We start from the raw sequence: 13,403 nt of genomic DNA on the forward strand, positions 1-13,403 counted from the left end.
AAATAGTAATGATGCGTAATCCAGTTGTCGCAATAGGCCTACAAGAAAATCCGTAAGGGAGATTGTTTTTGGCCTGCTCAATAACGCCATCTCATCATGACCAGTTCGCAAGTAATCAGAGCTTCTGTCTGAAATGAACGAAGACTGCCCTCTAGTGGTTTACTTTCCATAATATCTGTCGTCATCAAATAAATGGAATAATCACCAGATATTAGGATATGGCCTATAGAGATAGAATACAGTTGGCAAATGTGTGGTATGTTTGGAGCCAGTCTGCTTTTGCGTAACATCAAACACGTGGTCAATGTTTTTTGGAGAATAGACAGTCATGCCAGGTATGCTGTTTTTCTTTCTAAAATAAAATGTTTCTTCCCAAAACTTATTTTTGGCTGTTATCTGCTTATCTCCTACTGCTAATGGTGCTGTTTAGACTGGCATGTTATATCAGATGAAATGTGGTATTGTAATTTGGAGAACTTCCAAAAGTGTATGAATTTACATCTGGACAGTCGTGGAGTAAACATGTCATCATTGCTTCTATCTTTGTCCATATTGGGTACAGTCAAAGCCAAGGTATTTGCAACCTTGCTAAAGATGTATCCCTGATGCAGTTATTAAAGTGGGCGTGGTGTATCCTGTTTGTGCGTGAAACGTTTTAGAGCAATGACGCAATAGTTGTTTTGGAGGAAGTGAAAGAGGGGAGGAAAAAATCAGTCTAGGAAAGAACCCAGAGCAAAAGGCACAAGCCAACAAAGCCGGAATTGAAACTATAGCTAGATATTTGTATTTAAATTACTGTGGAGAGAGTCTGAAAATACTCATCGGGAAGCTGGATATCAGAGCGATAAGCAACACAAGCTACGGCCACCAAGTCTAAACATTAACATTTTATCTGGCTAGCTTGCTAGCTATTTTGCCTGATACATTTATTCAAATCCAGTAAGAATAGGCTGTCCTGAGACAGCAAGTCGGAAAACAGCGTTCTGGTGTGTTGGAAGTTGAAGGTAAGTTATATGATGTAACATTAGCTAGCTAAGACAGCAACATATGAAGGTCGTTATTTCTTACTAAGCTTTTGTTTACCGACGCAACAGGGGAAATGTGAGAAATGTGTGACCGTCAGTGGGGCGGCTTCTCTTGCAGACTAATTTAGCAATAGGTCGGGGACGAACCATGGGCGTCGTGTCCGGCAACAACCGAGTCGCAAATGTATGATGTTCTGGACCTTACAGATAACTAATCGGACGATGTTTTAAGAGAAAGAGAGGGGATGGGTCAAAGAAATGGAGAGATTGTGTGCGGGCGTGTGTCCGTCCTTGCATGTGTGTGAATCAGGTGGTGGGTACATTAGTGCATGTCAGACAGCAAAAAGAGCCACACTTATCTTGTGTGTGTCGCATTGTTTGTTAGATATGTTGCACGTGGTATATCGTATGCTAATGAGGCGATTTTAAAACAAATAACTTTTCGGCAGCTGCCTGAGCTTGGGAAAATCTTTATCCCATGTGTTCCGACTTCTAGAATATATAGTTTATAGTGTCATGGGTTGCAGATTAGAAGGCGAGGACTGGGGTTGTTACAAGAAACATGTTGTTTATTATCAGTTGGAGTGTTGGATCTACAATAGTTCCATTACAATCTAGGCATATATGACTGCGTTTACACAGGCAGCCCAATTCTGATCGTTTTTCACTAATTGGTCCTTTGACCAATCAGATCATCTCTGGAAAATATTTGATGTGAAAAGATCTGATGTGATTGGTCAAAAGATCAATTAGTGGGAAAAGATCCGAATTGGGCAGCCTGAGTGAACACAGCCATAACACAGATAGAACAAGCAGCCAGCTGTTTCAGATGTTTAAATCTGGAGCATCCAGTTAGAATTTCCACTCCTTACCATGGTGAGGAGAGGAAACCCAGTGGCCGGCAGTGGGAGAGTATAGAGCGAGATGTAACTGGGCCGACATTCTGGGGTAGGGACGTCCCAAGATGTATCTGCTAGCAGATACTCATAGACTTCCAGTCATTGCGCTAATGCTTTTTAGCATTGGCTCGTGAAACTACCTCTAACTTCCATCATACTGGACACCAAGACATAAAAATGGTATCCAGGAGTTCATCTGACTCTGGGGAAGTACATAAAAAGGCAATCATCCTAAAGTATCCCTTTAACGTTACCACAGAGTTGAACATTCTTAGCACAGCATTTGCTTTATATTTGGGCAGAGCATCCATTGTTTGTCCTGACACCCAACACCCTACCACGACTCTTCATATAACCGTATAAGGCCAGTGTGCATTTTTGTCACTTTATTGAGCTGTCAAGCTTCTATCTACTCAGCACTCACAGTAGAAGCGGTAACAGTTAGTTCACTCTCTGACTGGTGTAGTTGCTTTGGACGATGGTGTCCAGTCTTGCTGTAGCATGCTAAGGAAAGATAGGCTAATAGCCATGTAACGAGAGCTTTCTTCTGGACCAATAATGAAAAACTGCATTTTTCCCTAGCGTTTTCTCTTCATTTCATAACAGTCCTTTTCGGTGGATTAAATGCTGATACAAATACATTCGCAAAAGGCTAATATCAGCCGATAATATCAGTCAACTGATAAGTCGGTCAGGCTCTATTAATCTGACTGTTTGTTTGGCTGCTACGTTGTTGATTCCCATGATAAATACACTGGATTTGAATGGGTCACTCATGTCGTCAATGTTTCAGTATAGCATTGGGTAGCTTTTTTATTATGATAGGACTAGGCTGGGCTGACATGGTTTGCTCCAATGACACTGCACCAGGTGTGTGCCTTCTAGATGGCTCCATTGAGAGAGTATGGCAGTAGTGTTAGTGTAATCGCAATCACTTATTAAAACTGCAGTCTGGGAATGGACACCCTGCAAGTGATTGGGAAAGAGTAGAGTTTTATGGTTGGGTCATTCTCTAGCCTCTGTAACAGGAAACATGATCTAGTCCTCAGACTCACTTCCTGTGTGTGTGTGTGGTTTTAAGAGAGAGAATTAATGATGTCTTACTCGTGACTTGGCCAGCAGCTTAGGGAACGCATGACTGGAATGAATGGAGCTCAAGTCTGATTGGCCCATTGCAATAGCCCTGACTCTACACACAGATTGCTAATTCACACACATTATAGCATTGTCTTACACTCATTGTGCAGAGCTATGGATTTCAACCCCAACGATCAGTTTGAAACTATTGGAATATAAGATATCTAGATAAAAATCAAGTCAATATACTTGCAATAATGACTTTTGGGTTTAGGTAGGGCAGTGGTGTCAAACAAATTTTGCCTCAGGGCACCACATTCGTTCTTCATTATGGTACGTATCCCGGGAGTGTCATACTGAAAAGGTCATTTTCTCAGTGTGCTTTTTCAGTAACCTTTAAGGATTTATAAGGAAACTCCCTCTAGGCCTACACCAATTAAAGGCTTTTAAATTTGTAGGGAGTAGTGAATGAGTACACACTTGAAGGGGAGATTATTGGGACACAACCCTGATTTTTGTGTGTGGTCTTTCCTCAGACACGACAGAATGACATCCAGGAAGAAAGTGCTCCTGAAAGTCATCATCCTGGGGGATTCTGGGTAAGCCACCGAGTATTGGTGTTCTCTTTCTGTTTGACCACAGTGTTTAGTCTTCTACTTTGATCAGAAAATGCAGTGTGGGTGTGCCAGATTCATTAGAACTACAGCTTACTACAGTCTTCCTGTCCAACCAGACTGCTGTTGGTTGGTTGTCCCACACATCTACAGTGCCTTCAGAAAGTATTCACACTAGGGTTCGCCGGTATCCAGATTTTCATATCGTCATGCCGTCCTTTCATCCCGGATATAAGGTATTACTAGTTTAGTACACAAGGGGTCACCAAAAAACGCGAAAAAAAACATTGGGTGTTTTTATTAACAGAATGCTAACAAAATTAGCACACGTAATATTGCATTACCATGGAGGCTGTTGGCTAAATATGTTAGAGTGCAAACGAAAAAAAAACAAATTGCCAAAACAGGCACTCCAGCTCAGTTATGCATATTTAGGTAGGAGCTACTGAATGTCATTTTTGGCGAGTTTGGACCTTTACACGTGAATGTGAACGAGAGAAATTGTACAAATGAACAAAGTTTTGACGCATGCCTGTCTGAAGGAAGAACAGTACTGACTCTGGAGCAGCATGTGTACAACGCTGTGTCTGTGTGCAGTCTGGAGTCGCAAGGGCAATGGGCCTGCTTGCTCTGCTCGGAGGAGAATACGGGCCTAGAATGTAGAGGAGAAAAAATGAAAGGAAATCAAGATAGTGGCAGCTGTACAAATAACTCATCCAAATGGCTTTAACTTGTCAAAGACGGCAGAAAGTGACACAATATGGTGCCCAGTCACCTTATTAATTCAGTCACTTACTTGGATAACTAGCAAGTTCAAATTAGAGGTCGCTTTAACGCAGAATTCAGCATTTTTCACACAGGATTTTTTTTAGATGCATAAGAAATATCTTGCGCTCTGACTGATGCATAAGAAATATCTTGCGCTCTGACTGATGTTTAGCTACTTTTCTCAGGTACAGTATAGTTGCACGTGCCTGATCACGCTGTTGAAGCAAAAAAACACTGACTTACAATATAAAATAAGACCCCTGTCAATACACAGCTGGACTCACCTGCTCCTCCCGCTTTCTCCTGTTGTGCTATTTACAACTGTTCTGGGAAACTATGGTAAGGTTCATAATGTGACCGGGGAAATGAAGAACGTAATCTGTTTTATCTCCTAACGTATTGCACAAGTTGACTGCAGGTATTTACTTAAATAGCTACAAATATTAAAATGTATTGAAAAACGTCAAAGAATTAGTTACAATGGTATTGAAAAAAACATCCCGTGGCTGTTTCCAAATGCCCCGGTATACCGCCCAAGCCTAATTCACACCCCTTGACTTTTTCCACATTTTGTTGGGTTACAAAGTGAGATTTAAAATGGATTGAATTGTTATTTGTTTTGTCAAAAATAAATGTTTCTTCCTCTATCTTCATTAAAAAAGTATTCAACCCCCTGAGTCAATACATGTTAGAATCACCTTTGGCAGTGATAACAGCTGTGAGTCTTTCTGGGTAAGTCCCTAAGAGCTGTCCACACCTGGATTGTGCAACAGTTGCCCATTTATTCTTATCAAGATTCTTCAAATTCTGTCCATTTTAGTTGTTGGTCATTGCTAGACAACCATTTTCAGGTCTTGCCATAGATGTTCAAGCAGATTTAAGTCGAAGAAAAAAGGAAACCCCACACTGCTCTTGATAGTATCACCGATATTTAATAAGCTTACGTATCGGCCACACGGCCTTCGTCAGAGCTTTTGTGATTTTTTTTAAATTTGCAACATTATGTAGAACTGGCCCCACCCACATCCGTTCTACACATCGAAGGGGGTTGGAGGCAAAGGAAAAACAAATAAGTGCTACCAAATATAACAATATGCATTTCATAAATATTACAAAAGTGTATAAATAAGGCGTATTGAACACGTCTGTAAAATCTCAATGAGGACATAGCAAGTTTTCATTAGTCATTGGGTACATTGTACGAAAAACGTCAGAATAATCTACAAGCAGATTTAAGTCAAAACTCTAACTTGGCCTATTAGGAACATTCACTGTCTTCTTGGTAAGCAATTCCAGTGTAGATGTGGCCTTGTGTATTAATTAGGCTATTGTCCTGCTGAAAGGTGAATTTGTCTCCCAGTGTCTGTTGGAAAGCAGACAACCAGGTTTTTATCAAGGATTTTGCCTGTGCTTAGCTCCATCCTGTTTAATTTTCTATCCTGATCTCCCCAGTACTTAATGATTACAAGCATACCCATAACATGATGCAGTCACCACTATGCTTGAAAATATGGACAGTGGTACTTGGTAATGTGTTGTATTAGATTTTCCCCAAATGTAACACTTTGTATTCAGGACATATGGTTAATTGCTTCAACACGTTTTTTTTTTTTTACAGTATTACTTTAGTGCCTTGTTGCAAACAGGATGACTGTTTTAGAATATCTGTACAGGCAACCTTCTTTTCACTCTGCCAATTAGGTTAGTATTGTGGAGTAACTACAACGTGGTTCATCCATCCTCAGTTTTCTCCTATCACAGCCATTAAACTCTATCGGCCTCATGGTGAAATCTCTGAGCGTTTTCCTTCCTCTCCGGCAACTGCGTTAGGAAGGACCCCTGTAGCTTTGTAGTGACTGGGTGTATTGATACACCATCCAAAGTGTAATAACTTCACCATGCTCAAAGAGATATTCAGTGTCTGCTTATATTTTTTAATCTACCAATAGGTTCCATTCTTTTGCAAGGCATTGGAAAACCTCCCTGGTCTTTGGTTGAGTCTGTGTTTGACATTCACTGCTTGACTGAAGGACCTTACAATTATCTGCATGTCTGTCTGGTGTACAGAGATGAGGTCGTCAAAATGCAACTTATTATCTGACTTGTTAAACACATTTTTACTCCTGAACTTATTTAGGCTTGCCATAACAAAGGGGGTTGAATTGACTCAAGACATTTCAGCTTTGCATTTTTTAATTAATTTGTAAAAATGTCAAAAAACAGAATTCCACTTTGACATGATGGGGTATTGTGTATAGGCAGGCCAGTGACAAAAAAAAGTATAATTTTTCAAATCAGGCTGTAAAGCAACAAAATGTGGAAAAAGTTAAGGGGTGTGAATACATTCTGAAGGCACTGTATGTATCCATTTGATTTATGACTGTTTACTTTTTATTTCAGTTTTTCTCCCCCTTTCACACTAATCTGATGCTGCTGTATTCTCATTGTGTCACTGCATGCTCAGCACTGCAGGGGAGAACAGTGGACAGTGTGTGTCCACAGTAGAGTGCACCAGAGCACCTCTGATGGGGTTTTAATGGTGTCTGGTGTCTCTCTCTGTTCTTTATTGATTTTGTCTTGAGGCATCGGTCATGGTTTCTCTTTCACCATTAGGACTGAATAGATAGATGGAATAATGCAGTCATGTTGAATAACAGCTATTAATCTATCTTTAACACCTCTCTCCCCTGATTGTCCCCCCCCTTCATCTCTATCTCCCTCTCAGAGTTGGGAAGACCTCCCTGATGAACCAGTATGTGAATAGGAAGTTCAGTAACCAGTACAAAGCTACAATAGGAGCTGACTTCCTGACCAAGGAGGTGATGGTGGACGATCGGCTCGTCACAATGCAGGTACAGAAACATGGCCACGGGACCACTATCATAGCGACAATATCTATTAATAATGTCACCATATAAACCGCACAGCCTGGCTGACACCATATTAACAGTATAACATAGGAGCACAACAGACATTTTCAGGCCGAGAAGACACATCAGAAGTGCCAAACAGGCACACAGATGAATTGACAATATTATAAGGACAGGAGAAGTCAAGGCCTGGATTTCCAGTATGGCGACCGTGAGGTAAGGTGATCTGTTTGGCATTTCCTTTCTTTACTAAAATATCAATTTTCTTATGGCTGGGATCCCGTTAACGGGATCGATATGACAACAGCCAGTGAAAGTGCAGGGTGCCAAATTCAAAACTGAGAAATTGATATTTGAATTGAAAAATGTTATTAAAGGGGGCACATGTTATCATTACGTGTCTTTTATAAAAGAGGGAGACAAATAAGCAGCTATGTGCGCAAAGCCCACAATTATGCACATTTTCAATTATTATTTCAAGCTCTTTGTTGGACAATTATATTGAAATGTATTCATTAACTGAATCCTAAAGTGGAATGTACAAGAAATGTAGCTAGGTCAACTGAACATGTAGCTGATAAATTCTGAAAATCAGGTGAATAAATGGACGCACTCACTTTGGTTCGGGCACTGATGTTGATTTAATATTACAAGTCATTATACCACCCTGCTCTTAGTGATCTGCCCGTTCTGTCCCCCAGTGGGTCAAAACAAGTGCTCCCCACATGTGGTTGTGTTCAGTACAATGGAACTGTAGGCTACTCCAGTGGTTATGGGCCTGTATCTGTTTGTATTTATTTCGTTGGAGAATTATTTGGAAAGTTGGGGGGGGAAATGGCTTAATATACTGTAATGGTGCCTAAATAGTCAAATTCATTTTATTTTCAATTAACACAGTGATGGCAAGTGCTTTTTATGTTTTCCTCTTGTTCTAGGCCCTGGGAGGAATAACCTATTCCTTTCACTTGGCTTTTAGAAGTGTCTCATGTATCTCAGGAGGCAGAACCAGCCAGGACTCCTTAATAATAATCACTATATTTACTTCAAAAACACTAATTATACTAGTTGACTAGCATGGACACATAGTATTTACACTCACCCATTCCCAACAGCTGGAGAGTATGGTTAAGCTGAACACGCAGCAACCCAGACCATCTATTGTCGGAGATTACACATACTGATTTATGTATTTGATTTAAAAATATATATAATCTGCATGAGATCATGTTTCTGACTTAACACATTTTCAATTCATAAATCAATTTCTCCATTATGTGGCCAGTTTATTAGACACGCCCATCTAGTATCAGGTCGGACCCCCCTTTGCATCCAGAACAGACTGAATTATTTGGGGTGTGGAAACATTGTGCAGTTGGTATCAAGGGACTTAATGTATGCCAGGAAAACATTCCCCACACCTTTACTCCACCACCAGCATGTACTGTTGACACCAGGCAGGGTGGGGCCATGGACTCATGCCAAATCCTGACTCTGCCATCAGCATGACGGAACAGGAACCGGGATTCGTCGGACCAGGCAACGTTTTCTCACTCCTCTATTGTTGGTGATCGCATGCCCACTGGAGCTGCTTCTACTTGTTTTTAGTTGATTGGAGTGGAACCTGGTGTGGTCATCTGCTGCAATAGCCCATCCGTGACAAGGACCGGCGAGTTGTGTGTTCCAAGATGCCTTTCGGCACACCACTGTTGTTCTGCGCTGTTATTTGCCTGTTTGTGGCACGCCTGTTGGCTTGCACCATTCTTGCCGTTCTCCTTCAACTTCTTGTCAACTAACTGTTTTAGGCCACAGGACTGCTGCTGACTGGATATTTTTTGTTTGTGGCACCATTCTTGGTAAACCCTAGACACTGTCATGCGTGAAAAGCCCAGGAGGCCGGACGTTTGAGATACTGGAACCGGCACGCCTGGCACCGACGATCATACTATGCTCAAAGTCGCTTAGGTCACTCATTTTGCCCATTCTAATGTTCAATCAAACAGTAACTAAATGCCTCGACGCCTGCTTTATATGGCAAGCTACGGCCACATGACTCACTGTCTGTAGGAGTGAACCATTTTCGTGAACTGGGTGGTGTACCTAATTAACTGGTCGCTGAGTCTATATTGGACTTACCAATGGACTCATAAGTTGTATTATTATGAATTTTGTTCTTCATAACGCGCCTTAAAGTAGGACATTTGTGGTTGACTAGAACGCATTTAAGTCTGGCCAAGACTGTACATATACTTTCTTTGTATTGCATAGAGACATAGTCACTGACCATTTAACTTGCATTAAAGGGAATGACTACAATGGATGCACCAATAAGGTTTCTCTCTCACCTGTGCAACAGCACAGGACAGATTCATCCAGGAAGCATCAAAGGGGAGGAAGTGAAAAAGGGAGGAAGTGAAAAAGGAACATGAGGGATTTGTTTTATTTTTCATGTCTTGAATACATGTCCAATAAGAAGCCTGAGGATTGATAAGTGCTATTTTCATTGTAGCTGTTTTCTAGTGTTTCAACACAATGTATGGAGTCAATATGTAAAGACCCATCTCAATATCACGTGTCGTGGATAATACTTAAGATATGAATGCATTAACATGTGTGTCATGGAATGTCAATGGAATTGTGCAACCAGCCAAAATAATGAAGGAATTTTCTTATTTGAAAAAGAACGCCAACATTTATTTTATTTTTTTTGCAAGAAACTCACCTATTGGCAATAGAAAGTGAAGGGTTTAGGTGAGCTTGGGATGGGTTGACATTCTCCTCCACCTATTCCTCAAGATCCAGAGGAGTATCAAGTCTCATTGATAAAGTTCCATTTTAAGTCTACAGAAATGGCTACAGACCCAAATGGGCGTTTTTATAACAGGAAACTTGGCACAAGAAAAAGTCACTTTACTGAATTGCTATTGCCCAAATGAAGACGACCCAAAGTTCATTAACGACAATATTCTAATAGATTTTAAGGACGTCTGACATACGGTCTGTGATTTACATACTAAGGAAAGGCAAACAACTTGTCACGCCAATGGGTGATCAGTGTGATTTGATCAAAAGTTAATTTATAAAGTACTCTTTTGGTAGCACTGATGCTAACTTCATGAAGTGGCAACCAAACATGGCTGAATACATGACACAGTGAGTGTGATTAGTTTAAGATCTTAGTTCAGAAAATATGTTGCCCAACAATAGTTAATCCTCTTGCCTTCTGTCACTGTTTCCCTCTCTCTTCCTTTCGTCGCTCCCTCCACCCGTCCTCATGGTCAGATCTGGGACACGGCAGGGCAAGAGAGGTTCCAGTCTCTGGGTGTGGCGTTCTACCGCGGGGCAGACTGCTGTGTGCTGGTGTTTGACGTAACTGCCCCCAACACCTTCAAGACTCTAGACAGCTGGAGGGACGAGTTCCTGATCCAGGCCAGTCCCAGAGACCCCGAGAACTTCCCCTTTGTGGTGCTAGGCAACAAGATCGACCTGGAGAACAGACAGGTGGGTGACAGATTTTATAGGTGTTAAAACATCTCATGGAAGTTACTGGACCTAATGCTACTGTTGCTAATGTCATCTCTACTGGTGTTTTAATACATATGATTAATAATTTCTTAGTTGCAGGGTATTATCTAATGTATGTGTTTCGAAGTATTAAAAATAGATGCCCCTTTTTCAATCATTGAATTGGAATTTCAGTTTTTTTCCTGAATTGACTGCCCTCAATTGGAATTGAGCCCAACCCTGGTCTCCTCATAGATCTCATCTGATGTTTGTGAATGTCTTTCCATCCACACCCAGGTGACGACCAAGCGGGCTCAGGCATGGTGTCAGAGTAAGAACAACATCCCCTACTTTGAGACCAGTGCCAAGGAGGCCATCAACGTAGAGCAGGCCTTCCAGACCATTGCACGCAACGCCCTCAAACAGGTGGGTGGGGCCATGGTTGTCCAGGAGAGGGAATGGGTGTTTTGGTTTTGTTGACCTTTTTGGGGGGGGGGGGGGACTTAAGTAGAAGAGTAAAACTTAGATTCTGGTTTCTCCATCTTCTCATCCTCATTACTTTTTTCCCCTCTTCTTATCAGGAGACTGAGGTGGAGCTGTATAATGAATTCCCAGAGCCCATCAAGCTAGACAGGAATGACAGAGCAAAGACTTCAGCAGAGGCCTGCACCTGCTGAGGGGGAACATGGACTATCTTCTGTCTGGCTTTCTGGAAAACCCTTCTCTCTCCTCACCTGCTCCCCCTTAGGGAAAGGACTGCATCTCTGGTGTCTGCACCCATGTCACATCCCCCTCCCACCAGAATCACACTAAGTTACCAGTTACACACACAATGAGTATATAACTCCTCACATGCACCTCTAACACATTAGTAGATTCCTGCCTGCCTGTTCCTGAATCCATATCATGAGTGAACCCACAACCTGGCCCACCCACCCAGTCTGTCTAACTGTGGCCTCTCAAATCGGGGGGACCAGAGGGAGCCATGTCCTAAGAATGCAGTGGGGAACTCTAGAAGTGATGGCTGATGCTTTTTTACATGATTAAGATATCTTTGTCATTGTCCTGAGACTTCTTATCCTATGTATTTTCTGTTTATCAGGAATTTGTTTTGACTTGAAGTTCTATATTGCCTACCTAACTCTTGTCAAATAATCGGCTGAATTAGACGTTATTTTTGTTCTTATTGGCTGTCTAAGTTTTAAGCCATCGGAAGCTTATACTTTTTTTGCACTGTTTTACTGGGTTTTTGGGGGGGGGTTTAAATGTTAAACTCTGATTTGAGCAACGTCGGCTAGACCAACAAGAAGCCACAAACAACAATACTGCTCCCACCATACTTCTCTACTACCCCTAGGAAGCCTGTTGATGCTATAAAAAAATACAAACAGAAGGCTAACTACGCCCTTTGTAGGGACTGGAGTGCATTGGTTGGTTTAGTAGCCTCATGTTGCAGGGGAAATATTTATAAGTAGGCAATGACAAGAGAAAAGCTGATCACACAAACACAATGAAAGACAAGAACTTTCTCCATAAGATAATAATACTATTTGCTACTTAATACTACTAGAACTACTGCTACTATGTGCTGTATGTCCTTTGTCAGCCATCTTGTTTCAAAACTAGAATTACAGCTCTGTCCCTATTTACATCTGTCCACTTATGTCTGTATTCTCTGTCTCTGTTTCTCTGTCTCTGCTGGTAGCTCAGGGTGGCAAGAGTGCTTAATATTACTCTAACAGATTGTGTGCTACTATTGTGTGTAGATATAACAGGGACAGTGTTAAAAAAAGAAAAAGATGAGGAAACAATTGGATGAGTTTTCTATCAATTACAAAGAAACAGTCCAAGGATTTGCACTCTTAACAAAATAATCAGTGTTATGCCAATGAATTTGTTGAAAGTAAGTCTTGGGATTTCAAAAGTAATAATAAAAAGGTTGAATATAAACATTGTTTATGGTTGATTTATTTCCATGTGTTTTAAAACTGGTGAGTGGTTGCATGCAAAGGTTGATGGGATAGAATGACATGGCGTTTTACATAGGGAGCATGTTTTATTTGATTAACTTGTGAAGACTGCTTAGCAATCTCCACTTTGTTACTCAAATGGAAAGTAAAATGGGTGAGAGACAGAGAGCTTGTTTTAAAGTTATTTTAAAATCCCCAGTCATCCCTACCGTATCTTTATAGGCTTATTATTTAATGGATACTTTCTCCCTAATGCTACTCTACAAGTTGTATGATTGGAACCACATTTTAAATGATTTTGCCTAATTATGTGCATTAACTGGATTTGTTAGGAATGCTGATACATTATAATCAGGGTCAATTAACCTCTACAGGATCGGTGTGTCACCCCCCCCCCCAGGGACAGTTGAGCTAACATAGGCTAATGTGATTAGCATGACGTAACAAGAAAATTTCCCAGGACATAGACATATCTGATATGGGCAGAAAGCTTAAATTCTTGTTATAATAACTCTGCTGTCCAATTTACAGTAACTATTACAGTGGAAGAATTCCATGCTATTGTTTGAGGGTGCACAGTTATGAACAAATGTATTAATAAACCAATTCGGCATATTTGGGCAGTCTTGAGACAACATTTTGAACAGAAATACAATGGTTCATTGAATCAGTCTAAAAC

General features: G+C 41.0%; 1 protein-coding gene across 1 annotated transcript; it reads left to right on the forward strand.

Moving 5' to 3' along the window:
* Window positions 1–668: 668 nt before the first annotated feature.
* LOC139542677 (ras-related protein rab7-like) lies at window positions 669–12,704 on the forward strand. Its single transcript, XM_071348412.1, has 6 exons — window positions 669–1,004; window positions 3,538–3,600; window positions 7,109–7,235; window positions 10,533–10,751; window positions 11,052–11,180; window positions 11,336–12,704. Exons 2-6 carry the CDS (start codon window positions 3,548–3,550, stop codon window positions 11,429–11,431), a joined length of 624 nt encoding a protein of 207 aa, XP_071204513.1. The 5' UTR covers window positions 669–1,004; window positions 3,538–3,547; the 3' UTR covers window positions 11,432–12,704.
* Window positions 12,705–13,403: the final 699 nt, after the last annotated feature.

The sequence above is a fragment of the Salvelinus alpinus genome, chromosome 2 (genome assembly GCF_045679555.1).
Source record: "Salvelinus alpinus chromosome 2, SLU_Salpinus.1, whole genome shotgun sequence".
Classification (NCBI taxonomy): Eukaryota; Metazoa; Chordata; class Actinopteri; order Salmoniformes; family Salmonidae; genus Salvelinus; species Salvelinus alpinus.

Excerpts from the sequence above, each read along its gene's own strand:
- LOC139542677 (XM_071348412.1), top strand. The coding sequence starts at position 3,548 with ATGACATCCAGGAAGAAAGTGCTCCTGAAAGTCATCATCCTGGGGGAT. Across the intron at positions 7,236-10,532 it reads ATCGGCTCGTCACAATGCAG|ATCTGGGACACGGCAGGGCA; the intron begins GTACAGAAACAT and ends CCTCATGGTCAG. Across the intron at positions 10,752-11,051 it reads TCGACCTGGAGAACAGACAG|GTGACGACCAAGCGGGCTCA; the intron begins GTGGGTGACAGA and ends ATCCACACCCAG.